The 22,500-nt window shown below is 42.0% G+C and overlaps 1 protein-coding gene across 7 annotated transcripts in view; it reads right to left on the reverse strand.

Moving 5' to 3' along the window:
- TFB1M (transcription factor B1, mitochondrial) overlaps nucleotides 1-22,500 on the reverse strand; it is a 796,864-nt gene that overhangs the window by 38,615 nt on the left and 735,749 nt on the right. For all 7 annotated transcript variants that reach the window (XM_044063432.1, XM_044063422.1, XM_044063418.1 and 4 more), the window contains one exon: nucleotides 4,156-4,283. In XM_044063432.1, the coding sequence (XP_043919367.1) occupies nucleotides 4,156-4,283 (128 nt within the window). The remainder of the gene's footprint in view (nucleotides 1-4,155; nucleotides 4,284-22,500) is intronic.

A 22,500-nucleotide genomic window follows, 5' to 3' on the forward strand; every position in this document is an offset into this window, starting at 1 on the left:
CCCCTTTTTTTCCAAAATTAAAAAAAACCCTTTTTTGTTTACAACCTACTGGTCTTTTATGATAGCCCTCCAAGCGAAGGCAAACTTTGAGAATCTACCTTCTTCTCCAGAAAGTCCTAGGCAACAGTCAGGATTTTGACTGATGGGCCACTGGTACTGGCCCTGAAGGCAACGTAGCTGGCACCAAGGGGCAGGAATGTCAGAGGCTTACTAACTTTCTTCAATCTGTGGAGGTCTTTTACTTCTTGGAAGGAAGATAAGACCTCAAAGAAGATGGAAGCAGAATGAAGGATTATTAATCCTCTCCAAAGTAGAGAATGCTCCTCTTCAGGACATTACTGAGAAGCCCCCTCAAGGGTTGTCTGAACAGGACCTCCATGGAAAGTTTATTCAGGATAGCCTGCCTAAGTTCCTTCTTCAAGACCAAGAGACTGAGCCACACTACTTTGTGTAGGCATATGCCAGAACTTGCTGCCTTTGCTAAAGCATCAATGCAGTAAAAATTACAGCAGGCCATATGGTAGCTGACTATAGAAGCCATGAAAACAGACCTGATGGGATCCTGAGTGTCACAGGTTCAGAGACGTTACAAGGCAACTGAACCCCAAAGACCATTACTGCCTTGTTAGTTCTTGCATTTAGGCTTCGTCTCCCTATTCAAGGAAGGTAAGGCCAGACATATCAAGGGTGAATGTATGAATACACATCCAGTTGTACAACCCTTTTTTAAGTCCTCAGTGTGTCACAATGCTTAACCTGTAGATTAAGTTTGCTCTAGAGAAGAGTAGTCACTGCATGACAAATCTAACCCTCTACCTTCTCTTCATTTACTTGTTGGATATATTTAGATTGCTGGCCCTAGTGTCAGTAGGGCTGTTTAATGTTTGGAGGTATATGACTTCTTGGACTACCAAATCCATTATAACCCTATAAGCAAAAACTCTGTATGATAGTGAATATAGAGATAAAGCTTCCAGTCTCTCTCAGTAGCTCAGGTCTTTTAAGCCCAAGATCTTTTTTTTTAGTTAAAAAACTCTGGAGTCTTTCTAATTGCTTAATATACTTAGTATGGTACATCCCAGAGGGGTCAATGTACTCACTGATGGGGCTAATCAGTCAGGAATTCAAGGAAGTGAGGACTTCTCTTGATCTACAAGAAATATCTTTTGCTATGATCTGTGAAAAGTAGAAGGATTTCCTAACCACCTTCCCAATGTGATGGTCAAACATGAGGAAGCTATCCAACCAAGTACCCAGGTCTCTTACCTACCTTTTCATGCTGAAGTAGTGTACCCTGTAAGCTGGTGCTGCTGGTTGCTTTTTGAATGCTACAAAGTTGCACTTCAAATATGTTCCAGGTGACTTTTGGGTAAGAGAGTACTGGTACCTGCAATGACAGCATGAGGATGTGAAAGGCCTGCAATGGACCTGCTGTTGGTAACAGCCATACTTCCTTAGGTTGCACCCTCCCATCCATGACAACAAGATTCCCTAAGACCTCAACTGTTCGAAGTCCAGTGGATAAAGTGAGGACCTGGTGAACTCTCCTCACTCTGGGCTATCAGGCCTGCCTTGACCTGAAGTAATGCCCGAGTCCTAAGTGCTACAAGAGAGCCATGGCTGGCAGATTTAAGGGTAGGACAGTAATTAGATGCACTATGGCCATTCAACAAAAGGATGAATGGTGACTACACCCTGGGATGCAGCCCCAAATTGGCTGCAAGGGTGCACCTCTTTCAGGCCTCTCACTGTCTGCCAAATCAGTGGATGAGTGTAAAGTTGACAATCATAAATTAGAACCCTACATGTGGGGTCTAGGACACTTCCACATTCCATTGCTTCTGATTGTGCTCCAGCAGAGGCCTAAAACTGTAAAAAGGACCTACCTGCAGACCACTGTGCTAGGTATTTATCATGCACAAAAATGTGGTCAGTCAAAAGATGTCACTGGTACAGTTGATAATCCACTGCCATGTGAATTACATGAGTGCCTGTTGTAATATCTGTCAGTCATTTATGTGGTTGCTCACCTTCAGTGACACATCTGTAACACTGCACTGCATCATTACAATGACCCTGTTTGCTGTCTCTGTGTGAGTCTGCTGGCCAGGTTGCAGTACACGTGTTTCTCACTTGACTTTTACTAGTCAAGGATGTTACTTCTCTGTATGAGCCTTTCAAATTGCCAGAAGAATGAATGACTGTCAGGAATAGCAGTACGAGATGTAAATAAAGGTTGTGGTACCCATTTGGGATGAGGTGGAGTCCGCTGGGGTGCAGGCAGTGTAGCCCCTCTGGGAGAACTTGTCACAACTGTTCCAGCAACCCTCTGCTTTGAGAACTTTGTTAGTGAGCCATCGTGACAACTTCGGAAGGGGAATCATCTGTCAGCAACACAAGAGGCTTAAGGTGCATGCCCTGGCTAAGCTCTGAGGAAACCCCAGGAGGTGATCAACTGAGGCAAATCCAGGAGACAGAAAGGCCGAAAGATGATAGCTCAAAATATTCTGAAGCTTCCAGCTAGGATAACATCTAGGCAGCCATTATACTTTGCACAGTCTGTGTAACATAGTTTCCCCGTATGCTGCAGGCCTCTCAAACAGCAAGGGACTGGCCAGATTACATGTGTGGTCAACTGGCCACTGTGACTACCTGCACTAATGGTCCCACCTCTGATGGTATCATCTTATGTTTTCTCTTTCATCTCCTGGTACTTCTGCTGTGGGTCATTATACCACACCTCACAATGTGGGAGTAGGTGTTTGACAGGGTGGTAACACTGGGAGACAGTTAAGAGGCCTCCTTGTGTGACCACAGGTCAAAATATAAGGTGTCTGTGTATGTCCGTCCATACCTATAATACCTTGGACTTTTGTATATCTTTCTATCTGTTTACCTGTATACTATTTTTTAAATTTTAAACCGCTGTCATTCTATCCGTTTAAATGCTGACTGTCATCTGTATTGTTACTGGTATAATTGCCTTTTCTGCAGAGCTGCACGTTTCTCCCTAGTACACTCACATGATCTTTTTGTCATATATGTGCAGGGTATACCTGTTCACATACAGTTATGTGCTGCCACTTCTTTGTGGTATTCGTATCTTGTGTCCCTCTCTGTACTCTGGTATCTGGGTTGAGCAATATGTGCTTTGTGGTAGCCCCGTGTGTTGTCTTGTGTGGCTATATTTCATTTGCTTTGCTTGCTGTCATCTCTATTTCAATGCTCTGGTTATATTAAAATTCATAAGGAAATGTATACTTAATTCAATATTTCTGCATTGTGCACCCCAAAATATACTTTGCTAGCGCATAACATAAAAACAGCTACAAATTACAAATCTATAGGGAACTCTGCATTTTACCTGGGTTTTTGGTACCTTTTGCTGCATGATTCTTTGTTAAAACAGTGTGTAGTTTTGCTCTGTGCACTGCTTTGTTAGATTGCAGTATTTCAAGACACACAATGAAGAAATTTAAATACTATGGGGGAGGGACTTACAATGTAAGAGCTAGTGAAATATATGGATGGCATACATGCTTTAAAATAACTAGCACATTGCTAAGCAAAACTGTTTACCTCAAAACATTTTTGATTTTTTTTTGTTATGAGCTGGAAAAGAATATTTTGGGGTACACAATACAGAACTGTTGAATTAAATTTCCATTTCCTGATCATTTGTGATGCACATGACTGGAACAAACATATGGAAATTCTGCCTACTGTAGCTAACAGCTTGAAAACAAAAACTTTTATTTTCTCCTTGCAACAGACATACTTTAAGTGCCAGTTTTAGAAATAAACCAACTACTGGCATCAAGTCAAAAAATAAACAATGCAATTCCTTTTTTTTTTTTTTAATACTTTTTGAACACTGTTCAGAATTAATTTTCTTGTGTGTTATCTGCTAACACAGAACAGAAAAATATGTCTTTTACAAGAAGCGCTTCATCCAAAGTTCGTGTGTGTGTGTGTGTGTTTATTTTGCCAGTGGTCAGCAGTTCCTGATGGATCTTCTGTGGTGTATGGGAAGATTGGAATTTAATTTAAAGCACCACAAAAAAAAAAAAAAAAAAAAAAAAAAAAAAAAAAAAAAAAAAAAAAGAAAGCAGACATTCATATTCTGCATTATCCTAGTGATTCAGCCTCACTTACTCTACTCCCCGTCGACAGTACTTCCTCCTAAAGTTAAAGACGCTTCGGACAACCTTCTCCACCAGTTTGAATGGCTGGCTGATCTGCGGCTGTACCAGTGGGGTAAAGTGTACCACTCCTACATCCACCTACAAAAAGTGTTTAAGGTAAACATGTTAGTGACTGTATAAGTTAGCCAGAAAATCAACATTTTCAACCTAGCAACTATAAAGCTACATAAATGATATAATGGAAAAAGAAAAAGTCATACTGAAAAGAAACTCAGGTCTCTGTTAATTAGCTGGAATGACTGAATATACGGCTTAAAGCTTTATTTTTGTTATTGCTGATTACCCACTTATATGTACTTTGCGTGACACACAGATGACTAACAAAATATAGTAGACAACAAAGTTGATGGCTACAGCACAAGGAGCCTTACTGAGGAGGAAATTCTTGGACCCCCCCCCCCTCCCCCAACTTCACAGAGCAGTAGCAGTTGCAGGATCATTTTTGCTACTGTTACCTAAGCAGATAACAATTTAAGTCAGTAGCTGCTGTCTGAGGAACCTTTAAGGATGAAAACTTCGGAACGCATCCATCAGACAAGTTCATCTTAGCTACTCTTTCCCAAGGTATGTCATAACAGGCACAAACAGTTGCTCATTTGTAATACACATAAACTACTGTTAACCAGTCCTGGGCCATTATCCTGTACTGTCCCCTCTTACTGGTGTTACCCCTCTCCCAATATTTCATTCTCATTTGTTTCTCCCATCACAATCACTTGGCTACTACTGGTTTGCTTCTGGTGAGGTTACAGTACAGATGAAGTAGTTATGCATATTTTACTTTTTTACTTCTTATTTCTGTTTTCATTGTTTTAGTCAGCAAAGTACACTTCTTATCCTTTTGAAGGTTGTACTGTCAAGTTGACCGCTATCTCAGAACTATGCAAGCATGGAATGATCAACTACCTCTGAGTGGTGGGCACAGTCTAATGGTACAAAATAGTGTGATGATCTTGTTTAGTTTATTTACTATACTACAGTCTAATATTAGACATTAGTGTAGCCTCCTTGTTTTGCTGGCCTATTACTAGGCAGTATTTGCTTGTAATGGCCTTGCTTTGCTTACCTAGTACTGGGCTGTATTTGATTGTTTAGTTCACCTAGTACTGGTCTGTCTTTGCTTGTGATGTAATTGTTTTGCTTACTTAGCACAGTGTAGTGTAATATCAAACGTATCTGTGATTTAATAGTTTTGATTACATAGTAAAGAGAAGCACTTGGTGTAATCACTTCACAGTCACACTACTTGTTCACTGTCACCATGTCACCGAACACTATCTATTGTAAACTCAGTTTTCATTATCCCTCTTGTTTGCATATTACCCTGTCTCACTGTGCCCTTCGTCATCTATTTATACCTTTTTTTGTGGAACAAATGGCTGGAAAACAAAATAACTGCTAATAGCTTTGTATTGTACCAATTTTCTTAGATTACTAGTCTATTTTCATCACAAGTGCGATCAGTATTACAGTGTTATGTTTTCTGACAAGCTCCGATGTCCTTCTGATCTGTATGCTGACTGACATTAGAGCTTTTGCTGTGCATGACTTACTTTGTTCAACATTTTGCTTATGCAGCATGTTTATATCCCAGGGTGCAGTCACCATTCATCCTTTTGTTGAATGGCCAGAGTGCGTCTAATAACTGACCTACCCTTAAATCTGCCTGCCATGGCTCTGTGGTATCACTTTGGGATATCGGGGCTGCCTTGACCTGAAGTAATGCACGCATAGCCGGCCTTAGGCATAGGCCAACTAGGCGGCAGCCTAGGGCACTGATCTAGCAGGGGCTCTTTTCCAGTATTTATTTGGTGTAGGTAGATCAGGATGGGGGCACCAGTTAGTGTGGTGGGGGGCACCATGGAGCCCTTTTGCCTAGGGCACCAGTTGTCTTAAGGCCACTTCTGAATGCAGGAGTCCTGAGTGAGGAGAGTTCACCAGGTCCTTAGTTTATCCACTGGACTTTGAACGGTTGAGGTTTTAGTGAATCCTGTTATCATGGTTGGGGTGCAGTCTTAGGTAGTATGGCTATTACCAACAGCAGGTCCATTGCAGGCCTTTCACATCCTCATCCTGTCAATCCAGGTACCACTACTCTCTTACCCAAAAGTCACCTGGAACATATTTGTTTCCAGCATGCTTAGTGTGGTACTGAGGTGGGATGAGCAGGTTTTATATCGTATTCCTCCTGGGCTGACTGTCACGTATACTGCTGGTGTTCATCTGTAGTATAACAGTTTTTTTAATTATTATTATCAGAGTCTATAGATATGCATTTATGTTGTTGTTGTTGTCTTTCGGCTTTTCCTGGTTAGGGGTCGCCACAGCGGAACTCCGGTCCGCTAATGATTGGCAGTTGATTTTCACGAACGCCGAGGTGCCAGCTCGATGTTCAACCTTCAACAAGGGCACGCCTATTTACGCATGTCTTTCGAACACCCACATAACCGCGGGGAGGACATGCAGACTCCACACAGAAGGCAATCCCCGCACTCCAGCCGGGAATCGAAATAATCTTTTTATTGCTTTTCTCCCATTTTTGTTAATATTACTGTTTACTGACATGCATTACTGTTCTCCTATTCTGTCTGCTAACACTAGTAATTCTGCTGTGCATGACTCACTTCAACATTTTGTTAATGAAACTTGTGACAGCCATAGGCTTGTGTCATATTATTCCAAGGGTGACTTTCACATATACTGGTAGCATTGTACTGTAGTCTAATGAGTCTTACAATGAATGCTTTTGTATTTCACATACAGAGCTGTCATATTGCTGGTATAATGTATCTATTATACAGTTACATATGCTGATGATTATCATTTCACTACCATTTCTTACACTCTTACACAGGTACAGTATTACAGCACTGGTAGATATTGCATGTAAGCACTGTGTCTAATGCAGACATTCCTGGTATTTAGGCTAACATACTTTACTGCTTTGTTTCCCAGCAGACAACAATTCAAGTTGGCACCTGTTTGAGGAGGCTTACCCAAAGATGAAATTCTTGGAGCCCCCATCTAAGACATGCCATAACGGGCACAGTCTGATGTGGTCTACTTATGTAGCCCCACAACAAGCTGCTAGTTTTAACATGCATAGTTACTCATACCCAGTTCAGGGTGTTATCCAGCAGCTCCTCTTATTGCTGTTAACTCACTTATGGCATTTCACTCACATTTGTTTTTCCAGACACTACTGATTTTGGCTACTACTGCTTTGTTTATGTTTGAGGCCACTAACTTATTTTAGGTCACTGTTTGGATGTAGCAGTAGTGCACGTTTACATATTTTACTTTTTTTACTATTTAACCTTTTGTTTGTTACACTGTCAAGCTGTCCAGTGATCTCACAACTGCATATGTGCAGACTGAATGACTCCTGCTAAGGGGGTGGTGTGGTCAACTTCACTTCCTACCCACATTTCCAGCCACCCTACCTCTCCGTATTTATACAGAAATCTATCCATACCCACTTAGGATGACTCAAACCAGCCCAGTTGAAAACACACATAATAATTTCCAAGCAGATAACAATACTGTTAAAGTAGCAAACATTACACCTCTACACTGAAATGCATCTACCAAACAACTGTTCCTATAGTCGGTCATCTCAGAATACTGTTGTTGTTACTTAATTGAACAATTAAACATTAAGCAATAGTTACTGTTAAAATTATTATTACACAGAAACAGCAATACAAAGAATGCTTTCTACTATTCAAAAATGAGCATGCTGATTGGTCGCCCCAACCAGTGTGATTTTTATAAATTGGGTATACACCAACAGAAAAACATCTGGCTGCTGAAGTACCAAGGAGTGGCCAAATTTCTATTGGCATATGCTGGGGACAGCAAATTACAACAAAAATAAAGTACGTTCTGCAAAACTAAAACTGAAACTGAAACATTCCTGATTTTCCTTGCATACCTCAGCTGTCCCTCATAAAATTCTGACTTTTTAAACATAAAAACAGCAACAAAGGTTCTCTCTTCTCCACCGCTTCTTCTGCACTGCAATGATGTACTGTGCAAGCATGGGATCGCAAGTCCCATGCACAGTACAGCAGTAAACAAGGAAACACAGGGAAAAAGACTGAAGTGTTGTTATACAAAGACATTACTTAAGAAAGGTAAGCAATTTCTTTCTTTCTTAAGTAATGTCATTGCAAAAAAGCAATAATCCACTCTTGTTTGAGGCTATATCAGGATTTACCCACAGTTGGCTTTGTTTAATCACTTGTGCTTCACCTTCATGATCAGACTACACCAACCATGGGTAAATCCTGATATACCAATACACAGTTGTGGATTACTTCTTAAGTATATCCAACACGTTTTATAACTACCTTACATTTCTAAATCAACAACATTGCACCATACAACTACTGCACTAACAGACCTACATTTATCTCAGTTTAATACCCAAATTCCATTTAGCTACAACTACACTAACACAACAAATTACATTTATCTCGTTCTAATACCCTAATTCCATTTAGCTATTATCACATATTATACTTCACCTCAGTAATATATTCAATAAACCTTTTTGGAGCTATTTAACAATCACAAATAAATGTATCTTTCTCTAAATATACCTGGTTTGTTATTACAATCTTTCTTCTCATGCTTTTTATACAAAACCACATACAGTAGCGGAGTAGCCCGACACCGACTTAATTCAGTACTACTTTAACATGCTTACTACTAGTCCATCAAATGCACTCTCTGAAATTACAGGCCATCAATAAGAAGTTCCATCCTGAAATACTTTAATTACTCATCCCCACAAACCTTGTGTATAGCTGTAATCAACGAGTTGTACAGCAAGAAAAAGCTCTTAATCATGTGTATAAAATTGATCACACTTAGAAACACAAAAGCGGGCGGTCTAATACCTACATATATGTACTTACTTCAGTAACAAATAGTGAGTGATGGTATTTAACTAAACCCATGCCCTGCATAACCTGCTATGCAAAAAGTGAACTACACTATTGCCTATCTGAATGCCTGCAGGGTGAACAATAAATGGGCTCCAACTGAAGCATGGCCTATTTAGCAAAATCCATAGGTTCTAACTAGAACTGAATTTTGGTTAAGACGCCTAATGCTTGTCCACTCACAATACCCAGTCATATCATGCATTTATGGACAACAGACCTGGCAACTAGGCTAGTGGGGGCTTCTTACACAGGTAAACAAAGCATTTCAACTTACCCCTAATACTAGTATTAACAAATAATTCTACATACACGGACAACCATCTACCACCACCTAGGAACACAATTTGTGAGAGATGCAATTACATTAGGAACCTAGAGTCCAAGCTCTCTCCCCCTCAAGCCAGTATATCTGGCACTGAAAAAGTTGTCAATACAATCACTACACCTCAAACACCACCCACACCTACACAACACACACCTACATATGCAGAGGTCCACCATATAAACATACCCAAACAAAGGAGACCTCTGAGGCAAAAACACACGCGATCTCCACAGCACTCCACACACCTGTGTCTCACAACCGCTAAGGATTCACCATAAACCCAACATATTAGTCATAGGAGATTCCATTGTGAGATACACAGATGTGCCTCTCACCAGGCTGGATAAGGAGAAAGTCACAGTTAGTTATCTGTCAGGTGCCAGAATCCGCCATATCACATGCACACTAAAGTCTCTCAACAACAGGTACTGTGATGACTCTGTCATAGTCCATATTAGCGTGAATGACTTGAGACGTACCTCTCTGGACTATATGAAGAGAGACATGACTGAGCTCGCTGATTGTGTGTCCCAGGCAGGTATGTCCCTAGCATTCTGTCGTCACCTAGAATGATGCCCCATACAAACAGAAAATGATTGACTTTAACAATTGGCTTAGTTTCTGGTGTCATTCCAGGTTGATCCAGTACCCGACAGCCTGAGAAGATATGACTGACAGACCACAATGCTTTGCCTGAGATGGCCTGCATCTGTCTCACCTGGGCTTCAAGCTTCTGGCAAAGGCTCTTGCTTCCCCTATAGTGCCTTTTTTAGGTAAAGTGATGAGGTTAAAACTACCAACATAAAAATTTCAACAAAACACAAATTAAAGGTCATGCTGCTAAATGCTAGGAGTTTAAACATGAAACATGCCCTCATTGCAAGCATTCCTAACCCTGGAAAATGCTGACATCTGTGCTGTTACAGAAACCTGGTTCAGAGCTGCAGAGAGCACCCCAGCCTTACCTGGTTATTCATCCTATCATACATTCAGAAACCAAACTGTGGGCAGTAAAGCCAAAGGAGGTGGAGTTTCAATATACATTAAAGACATACACAACTCCAGGCTAGTCAAACATTATGATGCACAGGAGACACTCCAGGTGCAGTTAACCATTGACAAGACCCCAATTCAAATCATAGCTATCTACCGGCCCCCATATCTGACTCAAGATGCCCAATCCGCCTACTTGGACCTGTTCAAATCTATCAAGATTCAACACTTTACCCTGATCCTGGGTGACTTTAACTTCCCAAACATAGACTGGAAGAACTACTCATGCCAGAACACAAATGCCCAGAGATTCCTTGATTTTGTCAATGCAAATGCCTTAGAACAGCTAGGCGATACCCCCACAAGGGGTGACAATATCTTGGACTTGGTACTGACCAACATGAGTAACCACTGCAGCATCCCTATAGTATCATCCTCCCTGGTAAGATCCAACTGCAAAGTGGGCACTTTTGAAGCCACCATCTCCCCCAATCCCCCTCTAGCTAGGATCAGACATAAAAGCTTCTCCAAAGCTGATTACAGCCTCCTGAGGGATGGTATAAACAGCTTCATAGTCCCCTCCCCCACTATAGGAACTGGCACCAATATCCAAAACTACATCAAGCCACTATATGAGCATTTATATAGATGCATGGAATCAGAAATACCCAACATGACTAAATCATCCTCCACAAGGAAGAGTAAACCTGTCTGGTGGACATCTGCAATAAATAAACTCTATAACAAAAGGAAAAAATTGCTGTCCAAGACCAAGAAGGAGCAGGTGCCCCATTGGAAGCAATGTCTCCTTAGCCTGAACAAGCAAAAAAGAGCACTAGTGAAATCCTCCAAAGAAAACTTTGAATCCATATTGGCCACATCTACTAGAGACAATCATAAGGCCTTCTACACATATGTCTGCAACCTCAGAGGAAGCATCTAGATCTGTTCAGAACTGGTGGTCAATAACATATACAAATGTCATAGATATAGCAAACCTGCTGTCTGACAGATTCAGTGAAAACTTTACCTCTCTGCATCCCCCCCCCCCCCCATCAGTAAATCAGGACATCCCCAGTACCTGCCCCCTTCCCCCCCTATATCTAGGGAACAGGTTATCACTGCTCTCTCAAAGGCAAAAAATACAACCTCCAAGGGACCCGATAACATCCCAGGCTGCATCCTACGTGAATTCAGGCAGGAAGTTGCAGTACCATTAGACACCCTATTCAACCAAAGCCCAAGTACTGGCTTCGTCCCAGCTGAGTAGAAGACAGCCACTGTCATCCCTTTACACAAAGGTAGAGTGTCCACCAATCCAGGAAATTATAGACCCGTTAGCCTAACTAGCCTGATCTGCAAGGCCATGGAACGGATTATCATGGACCTCATTAACAAGGTCATTGGCAACCTTCAAACACTGGATCCCACACAGTTTGGCTTCATCAAGGGGATGTCGTGTCTGCTAAATTTAGTCAACTTGTTTGAGACAGTCACCAAAGCCATGGATGAGGGGAAGATGGTGCACACTGCCTACTTGACTTGGCCAAAGCCTTTAACACTATTCTCCACTCGGGCATAATAGATAAACTCTCTCAACATACATCAATCCATATGTTACCAGATGGGTAGAAAACTGGCTGACTGATAGAAGACACCTCAAGCAATAGACCCATCAATCCATATGTTACCAGATGGGTAGCAAACTGGCTCACTGATAGAACCCACGTAGTCAAAATAAGGGAAGCCACCTGAAGCAGTAGACCCATAATAAGCGTTGTACCCCAGGGTTCAGTCTTGGGGCCTCTGTTGTTTGGAATATACTTTTCTGAGGTGCAAGCCAAAACCAGTGGGCTATGGCTGACCAAGTTTGCAGATGACTGCAAGCTGGGTGCTGTTATCAATTCCCCTAGTGATGTGGACATCCTCCGAGAGTATCTCACTCAGACAAATGACTGGTGCCAGAAACATGGCCTCAAGCTGTATACCAAAAAATGCATCACCATCCACTTTGGGGAGAGTGACGTCCTCACAAATTATCACATTAATAACAATGTCCTAAGTGCTCAATCAGTTATGAGGGATTTGGGTACCCAGGTTGATAGCAACCTGACTTTTGACCACCATGTTGCTTCCATGGTACGGAAGCCCTTCTATATGGCCCACCCCATAAGAAAGGGCATCTCATCCAGGGACAAGGAGGTCATAACATCCCTGTATTCTTCTCTTATAAGGCCCATTATTGAGTACAACACACCTTTCAGCATGTACCTCGCAAAGCACATGCAGCAGCTGGAGAGACCACAGAGGTTTCTCACCAGGAGAATCCACGGCCTCAAACTTCTACCATACACAGATAGGCTAAAAGTGCTATCCCTCTACTTGGTTTCATACAGACTCCTCAGGGGTGACCTCTGTCTGGCATACAAGGCTATCATGGACCCCGCCTTGATGGGACTGCTGCATATCTGCAAGTCAAGCTCCATTTGAGTAACCCAGATGTGGTCTGTGATATCAATAAGACTTGTTGGTGGGACAGATTTGTGTTCCAGAGACTCCCTCATGTATGGAATAGAGTCCCTCTCCACATTAAGCAGAGTACCTGTTTACCCCTTTTTAAGCACAACCTGGATAACTGGATGGGAAAAGTACAGTTGTGTACACTTACCATAAATGTAGATGTTCGAGTGTATTCACTGCTGCACTCATTACATTAGGGTAATCTGCTGGCAGGTTGCCCTCAGTCGGCCTGATTAACAAAGTCTTGGGTCCTGCGTCAGTTGCAGTTGCTGTCCCTTCTTCCATGACGTCAGGATGACAGCGGTATAAAACATGGAGCTGACGCCATTACATTAGTTTTTCTTGCCCCAGATGTCAGGTGCCCCCCAAGGATTTTAAGCATAGTAAAAGAATACAGGGGGCTGGAGGGAGGGTAACCAGAACTGCAACAGTGAATACACTCGAATATCTACATTTATGGTAAGTGTACACAACTTTCCTATGTTCATCGTGTTTCATTGTGGAAGTCATTACATTTGGGGAGATTCCCAAAGCTAAGGCTGGGAGGATGGATTTATACAGCATTAGGAACAGCTATAAGGCCCTGCAAAACAGCAGTGGCAAAGCCAGCTCTGGATTTAGAGAAAATTGGTAAGTGATAATGATTGGTGAAAGTATGAACTGAACTCCAGGTAGCAGCTTCTAGAATATCCCTGGTAGGAACACCTCTGAGAAAAGCTGCTGAAGTAGATGCAACCCTGGTGGAATGAGATCTGATCCCCTGGGTGATAGGTTTTCCATGGTGCTTAGAACAGAAATTAATACAATTGCTTATCCATTTAGAAATAGTTTGCTTTGAAATAGCCTTTCCCTCTGCCCCTGCAGCAAATGCTACCAGCAGTTGTTCAGATTTTCTTTGAGATTTAGTCCTGTCCAAGTAGAATCTAAGTTGTCTGTGTACATCCAATGAATGCAGAATCCGCTCTCCCTTGTTCTGTGGATTGTGAAAGAAAGTTGGCAAATGAATGGACTGTTTAAGTGCCACACTGGATACCACCTTGGGCATGAATGATGAATTGGTCCTCAGTGACACCCTGTCCGCATGAAAGATGATGAAAGGCTCCACTGCTATAAGGGCCTGTAATTCAGATATCCTTCTAGCTGAAGTGATTGCTAAAAGGAAGGCTGTTTTCCAGGAAAGACATTTTAAGTCTGCAGTTGCAGCTGGCTCGAAAGGAGGTAGAGTGAGTTTCTCCAATACAAAGTTAAGGTCCCAGGCAGGGGTTGGAGCTCTCCTGGGTGGTCTCAAGTTTTTGGCCCCTCTGAGATACTGCTTTAGAAGAGAATCAGAGAAGAGGGGGGTGGCTGTGTTGTAATGAGCTGAAATGGCTGAGGCATGGATTTTTATGGAAGAAAAAGTCAGGCCCTTATGAAGCATCTCAGTTAAGTATTGCAAAATCTGAGGTAAATTGGGCACTGCTGTGCTCATTCCTTGAGACTGATTCCAGGCACAGAATCTTTTCCATTTGCCAGCATAAGATTTTCTAGTACTAGGTTTTCTGACATCAATCACAGGTTTGCTGAGGAATGCTAAGGGGGAATTTAAGTGATTAGCTAAGCTGCAAGATTCAATGTTTGGAGCTGAGGGGGCAGAATTTGGTTCTCCTGCTGAGACAGTAAGGAATGTGTCTAAGGCAGGTGCCATGGAGAAATGTGTGACACACTGCGCAGGAGTGGGTACCAGTGTTGGCGAGGCCAGTCTGGAGCAATCAAAATCATTTTTGGTTTATCCTGTTTGACTTTTAGTAGAACTTTGGAGAGCAAAGGCAGAGGGGGAAAGGCACAGACTGATAGGTTTTTCCAGCTGAAGAACACAGCATCCACTTTCCAGGCTTTTTTTGTGATGAGTTTTTGTGCAAAATTTGTCCAACTGGTAGTTCTAGGGTGAGGCAAAAAGATCTATGTCTGGGCTCCCCCATTTGCGTGTCAACATGTTGAAAATCCGTGGTTCCAGTTTCCATTCGTGAGGGTCCATGAGATTTCTGCTTAGTTCTTCTGCCAGAACATTCTGTTTTCCTGGTAGGAATTGAGCTTGTAGTTGTACTTGGCAGCTCAAGGCCATGTTCCACAATGCCATGGCTAGTCTGCAGAGGGGGTAGGAATGAGTAGCTTCCTGCTTGTTTATGTACCACATAACTGTGGTGTTGTCCGTCCTTATCAGTAATTGTCCTGGATGAAGGTAGTCCTTGAAGGTTGTCAGTGCATTCTGTACAGCTAGCATTTATTTTTGATTGATATGAAGGTGCATTTGATTTGGGCTCCATTTGCCCTGAATACACTTCCCTGCCAGATGAGCCCCCCATGCATAGTCTGATGCGTCTGTAGTTAGGGTTTGGGCGGCAGGTGGTAGTGCGAATTGCAGTCCCTTGTTTTGGTGGCAAGCCTCTGACCACCATAGGAACTCTAGGCGCAGGCAAGGTACGATAGGAATCATTGTTTCCAGGCTGTGACAATGTTGACTCCATACACTTTTAAATACCACTGAAGTTTCCTCATATGCAGTCTTGCATATGGAATTAGAAGAATGCAGGAGGCCATGAACCCCAAGGCTTGCAGTATTAGCCTTGCAGATAGCAGGGCTTTTGTGGCCACCTGTATGAAGTAAGTCACCAAATGAATTTGCTTTTCTGGCATAAGGAAAGCCATCTGGGCAGTTGTATTCAAGCTTGCACCCAGGAATGTAATCTTTTGAGAGGGTACCAGTTGAGATTTTTTTCGTTTATGCTGTACCCTAGACAGGTTAGAAGTCTTTTTACAAACGCCAGATGTTTTAGAAGAATGGCCTGGTTTTCTGCCTGAATTAGACAATCGTCCAGGTATGGATATATCTGAATATTTCTTTGCCTGCAAAATGCAATTACTGGAGCCAGGCACTTTGTGAATACCCTGGGTGCAGTTGACAAGCCAAAGGGCAGTGCAGAGAACTGATAATGCATGCAGCCTGCTTTGAAGCGTAGGAATCTTTTGCAAGATTCCCTGATTGGGATATGCAGGTAAGCCTCTTTTAAGTCGAGAGTTGCCAACTAGGCATCCTTGCCTAGCATAGGAAGTAACTGATGAAGAGTCAGCATCTTGAATTTTGGAATGTCCGGAAAGGTGTTTAGAGTAGACAGGTCCAGAATTGGTCGCCATGATTTGTCTTTTCCTCTTCTGGTGCTAGTTGAATAGCCCCCATGTTTAGGAGGGAAAAAAACTTGTTTCTGAGCCTCTGCCCACTGATTTGGGGGCAGGTCTGGCCACCCGTTTGGAGTTGGCAGTGTGTGGAAATTAAATCTGTATCCCTGGAACACTATATTTAAAACCCATTTGTCCTGGGTTATAAGTTGCCAGTTTCTTGAATGAAGAGCCAGTTTTTCCCCCAGAGGGGTGGCTAAGAGGTAAGTGCTTGGCAATTTCAAAGGGAAGTCATTGAGACTGTTTACCATAGGATGTTGCCTTGTTGTTTCCAGATTTGGAAGTGGAAGCACCCCATTGCTTAGTTCTGAAAGTCCCTTGGGACTGAAACCTGGTGCTTTTGGAATGTCTGGGTTTGGCCACAGTGGCTCCGGAAGGAGCTGGAAAGGACCAGTTCTTAGTAGGCCAATGCCTACTAAATCTAGGAGGTTGCACTTGTAAGAAATATTTCACAGTTTGCATATATTTAGCTTTATCTTCCATCTTTTTTAGAACTTCTCCAGCCTTATTGCCAAATAGGCAGTCCTGCTGTAAAGCAGCATCCAAAAGTTTTGCTTTAACATGATCAGGCAGAGATTGCCCCTTAAGCCAAGCATGTCTTCTAAGCACAGACCCAGTAACAGCAGCCCTACAAGAGGCCTCTAAAGAATCAAAAGCAAATTGCAAAGCATGTTTGCCAACTTGTTCGGCTGAATGCAATAAATCCTGCAAATCTTTATTCTCCACACAGTCAGAAATCAACATCATTTTCTGTTTAAGCAGTCCCATGATATGCTGTTGATATTTTAGCATATGGAATTGACAGTTTAAAGCCCTGATTGCTAAGGTTGCAGAAGTATAAACCTTTTTACTCCATCTATCCAGCGCCCTGGAGTCTCTATCAGAAGGGGTAGGGATTTTTAGCAGTAGAAGCCTTAATGCACCTGGGCCCCTGAGAAATGGTTTCAGGGACTGCAACAGGTTTCTCGAAAAATAATTTGTGGGACTAAGGAACCCTGTAGCACCTGTCTGGTTTGCTAGGGGCTGGAGGCAAAGAATCAGGGGCCATACTGGATTCCGAAAACACATCATCAACAAAATCTAGTACAGGAGGTATAGCCAAAGGCCTATGCTGAGAAAGAAGGAAATCCCTAAGCCTCTTTCTGGATTCAGAGAAATCCTGACTTTCCCACTGGAAATGCTCCCTTAAGGTATGTAAAGTTTCCCCAAAAGAGAAATCCTCAGGCGGAGAAGCAGAGGGAATGGAATCCTCTGCATCAGAGTCCTCATAAGTAGGTATGGACAAATCCAGATCATTAGAAGAGTCAGAAGAAACAGAGTCCTGTTCATAAGATTCATAGTCAAATTCAATCCTAGGCCTCTTGTGGGGAGGGGGGGGGGGGTTGACTACCCCTGATTAGAGTAATTAAATCTTCAGCCATTTTGATCATTTCTTTTTTAGGCATAGGGGTCTGAACATGTGGCCTGGGCGTCATTTTTTTAGACATATATCGAGGTTTAGGCCTTAGCACTGAAGTTGGAGTCGGTTTAATATGCAAGTCTGTAGGCCTGAATACACCCTCAGAAGCCGGTGTCTGCTCAACGGCTCCGGACCCATCCAATGTAGAGACATCCGTGGGTTCCATATGTGAAGCATCTCGCGGCATACTGGACACTGAATGGGTCTCAGTAGAGGCCTGCGAATCAGAAGTAGTGGGTATCAGGGGCTGCAAGCGTCTCACTGAGTACCAGCGAACTGGCGAATGGCTTAAGAAAAGCGTTGTCAGCAGTTGTGGACCTCAACGGCCTGTCTCTGTCTTTTTCTTTGTGTTTTTTTCAGTATTCCGGTAGTCGGATGGCTAACCTACATCATTTCTGGATAATTAAACCGAGAACCGAAATATTTTGAAGCAAAAATGTACTGACGACAGATAGTGTGCTAATTAAATAAAGCACAAAACCGACAGCAAGGCACGTTATGATCTGGGCCTAGGCAAGGAATACAGTACAAATGAAAATCCTTATGAGGTATTTGCTTCCCACAAGTAATACAATTATTAACCTTTACTGACATCGGTAAGGAGCAAGAAAAAGTTTCCCCAATGGGGTACTTAGCTTTTAATTGAAGACTTCAGTTCTGAAACTCGAAAAAGAAAATTTTAGGAGTCAGCCGACTGGCACTTGCAAACTGCTTCTGCTTCAGGCACCGCGCAGCAAGAAAGACTGATGTAATGGCGTCGGCTGCATGTTTTATACCCCTGATGACCTGACGTCATGGAAGAAGGGACAGCAACCGACACAGGACCCAAGACTTTGTTAATCAGGCCAACTGAAGGCAACCTGCCAGCAGATTACCCTAATGTAATGACTGCAACAGTGAAACACGATGAACATCAGAAAATATAACCCTTGGGTGCTGATTTGTCTAAACATGGGCTAAACTCTTGGCTAGGCTTATAAGGGCCTCAGGGCCAATAGCCTAGTAACCTCCTATAATCCTATTTTATTCTGCTCCAAACTGGTCGATTATTCAAATATAAAAACTTGCCATAGTATATATCCCCCCCCTTCAACGTGGTTGGTACAATAAACTGTAAATGCCATATTACCACATTCTGCACAACATAAAATGATTACTCTACATCACTTAAGACTAGACTGAAAAGGTGCTTACAGAAATAAGCTTACAAGATTTCTCAGTAATAACAATGTTATCAGAAGGTACAAAACGGTACATGGGGTAATGCATCCACAAGTAAATGCACACTGCTAGATATACAGATGACAAACATATTTGATAAGCTGAAAATGTTATGGCTCCTTTCAAAAAGTATCGGTGACAACACTCCTTTCATTTCTTCTTTGTCTCAAAAATCAAGAAAACACCATGACAGGTGCTGCTAATAAGATCACTATCTGAACCATCACAGCAAACATTACTACAGTATATTGATAGGTCTGCTCTTTTTAACTAATCCTACTTCAGCCCTTTCTATGTTTTATAATCTTGTGGTTCCCTTCCAAGCAGTTTTCTTCCCATTTAGGAAAAGAAGTTTCCAGGGAATGATAACCAGATGACACCATATCTAACTCAAAAAACCTGTTAAACAGAAGAGAACAGGCATAGGCAAATGTAGAATAAAAGAACGTAAAAACACAAACCAGAAAGGAAGCTGCATTCATAGCCTTTAAATAACAAGCTAGAAAAAAGACTTATGCATCAAAAGTCGTCTACTACAAAAATTTACAAACTAAACTACTAGGACAGGATAAACAATTCCGGCAAACTATAAATACCAAAGAGGTGCTCCCTAGAAATAGTAGATAATGAAATTTAGACATTAAAAATTGTAAAAAAGTACAAGAAATTTAGACATTAAAAAGCTACACAACATTAAAAATGTTATTGCCTCTTTACCTGTTCATACATTCAGCCTTGAATGTAAGGCTGCTCCAGTGACATAGAGGGATAAAGCCTTAACTACTGCCCAGTTGACATGGACTCAATTAGCAGCTTGGGGTACAGAAGCAGCGGGAGGGAAGGATGGATGTTACAGTCCCTGGTGGAAGGGAGTTTTGTGGGAGTTTTCTACAATGAACTCAGGTAGTGGCAGGGGACATTGCTATTGGGAAGTGTGGCCTAAAGGGGGGATATGGCTGAGCTTCTGTGGAGGTGAGGTGAAATACCACAAGCTCCCATGCATGCAACCATGATAACCGTGTGTGTGTGTGTGTGTGTGGGGGGGGGGGGTGTAACTGGATAGGTCATAAAGGAAACTTGGATGTTTATAGCTAGACTCCCAGGATGCCCTTTTTAAGATTCAAATAGGCCACAGCTCTGTTAGAGCAAGTTCGGGGGTTAGGAGGTAGCTTGCAGACCCATTGATGGATGCAGGGAATTGGGTAGGGAGCCACAGGATGATGTAGAAAGGAGAAAAAGTTACTGAAAAAAATGTTAACACTGTATCAATAGTTACCCTAACAGCTCAACTACAGCTTTATCTAAAGGTTCCTCCTTTTCACTTGTCCTTTCAATTTGAAACCCATCAACACTTCAGTTACAACCCTCTTATACATTTATTTTATCCTACATGCTTGCAACTAGGAAGCTTAATACACTCAAATTAATTTTCATGTATTTTTAAGTATTTCTTACTACTAAACGTAATCCTGTTAACCATCAAACAAGCCAGTCATACCTCTTCCTATAGTCCCTATACCCTCATAGGCAACAGATTACACAAGATAGTAGCAAATATGTGCCCACTTACCAAGATCTTAGAAAAAATTGTGCATGATCAGATACTTGAAGAGAAAAAAACATGACATACTATCAGGCAAAAAGCATGGTTTTAGACTCAGTATAGCTCAATTACTGCCCTCTACTACCTCACCAACCAAATTCTAATAAAGACAGACAATGCCATGCATCTTGGTACAATAATTCCAGACTTCAAGCATGCCTCTGAGAAAGCAGGTCAGGCCCTTCTACAGCAGAAGCTAGTTGACTGTGGATTTCCCGCTAGTACAGATTTACAGTTTGGGAACTATCTAGTGAACAGAACTTTCATGGTGTCAATACTAGCGCACCTATACATGCTGGCACTACTACACAAGGTGTGCCATGAAGATCTGTGCTTGGTCCACTCCTTTTCACACTTTTCATTAGTAGATTCCTTTGGAATGTGCCACAAAAGCAATACAACATAAAACAATGCCACTGTCTGGAACTGGCTTGCCAAAAACAAGCTGTCATTATCTGATAAAATCCAATGCCATGTTACTTGGTAAAGTTAAAAAAAAAAAAAAAGTATCATCCCTACTTGTCATTAAGAACTCTAATGGTAATTCCTTACCATCTGATATACACCAAAAATACCTTGTCAAACAATTAGACCACATTTTTCCTTCAATCTACACACTGAGCTTGACTCAGTGTTAAGTTTACATAAAATAAAGTATAAAGTATCACATCATCCTATCAACAAAGTAAGAAAAAGTACTACAATAAACGCCATATTACCCAAACTAGAGTACTTATTGGCTATCCTAGCCCTTCTTTCTCTTTTCACACAACGCCTCTTATTACAAACCACAGAAAACAAGGATCTCATTTTCCTTCATTTCTCTGTTCCCACTGAATATCACAGTATAGATGTAAACCACATCTTATTAAGAGATAGTTTGTCAAGATTCAATGCCCGTCCCAGCCCCGAGCTCAAAGCAACCTATGCTAAATTGTTCACAGACACTCTGTACAATCATGCTGCTGTACCTAATAGACGTAAGCCAAAAACAAACCTCACTAGTGAAATCCTAACCTTAACAGGGTATAGAACAAAAGGAAAAAAAAGTCATAGTTAACATCAAGAAGAATAACTCCCATAATGACAGCAGCTCTCTAATTAAACTAAACAGGAAACTAAGAGGACTAATTAAGTCCACCAAGGCCAATTATGAAGTCAAAATAGCCTCACAGGCTAAAGACAACCACAGGCCTTCTACAGCTATGTCTGAAACCTCAAAAGCAGCACACACTGGTGTTCCAAACTGGTAGTCAGTGGTGCCTTCAGTGAGCACAGAGATACATCGAATTTGCTGTCTGACAAATTCAGCTCAAACTTCAAACCCCAGGTCCCCCTGCCTTCTGCCATGAAACACCTACCAGCATAATCCTCCAGACTATTAACAGGGAACAGGTCCTGGCAGTGCTCACAAAGGCCAAAAACACAGCCTCAATGTGCCTCGGCAATATCCCGTGATGCCTCATAAATAGCTTGAAACATGGCCTATCAGGACCACTTAAGTCACTTTTCAACTATAGCCTCAAAACAGGCTTTGTACCAAGAGAATGGAGGGCTGCAATGGTTATCACACTTCAAAAGGGTGGACCATCAATTGCCCTGGAAACTACAGACATATTAGTCTGACTAATCTAATACGTAAAGCCAAAGCCATGGAACAAATTATCATGGAAATAATCAGCAAAGACATAAGCAACCCTCAGACAATGGACCCAACCCAGTTTTGCTTTGTCAAGGGAAGGTCATGGCTGCTAAACCGGTAGACTTCTTTGAGAAGATCACCAAGGCAACAGAGGAGAGGGAAACAGTGTATACAGCCTACCTAGACCTGGCTAAGGTGTTTGACATAATACCTCACTCTGGTAGTTGACAAACTCACCAAACTGGGTATAAACACCTGCATAACTCTCTAGATTGACAGCTGGCTCACAGACAGGACCCAGGAAGTCAGAATTGGTGAGACCACCTCTGAAAGACCAGTGATTAGCAGGGTACCTCATGGATCTGAG

Source organism: Protopterus annectens, chromosome 1.part0, assembly GCF_019279795.1.
Source record: "Protopterus annectens isolate FY-2018-M chromosome 1.part0, PAN1.0, whole genome shotgun sequence".
Classification (NCBI taxonomy): Eukaryota; Metazoa; Chordata; order Ceratodontiformes; family Protopteridae; genus Protopterus; species Protopterus annectens.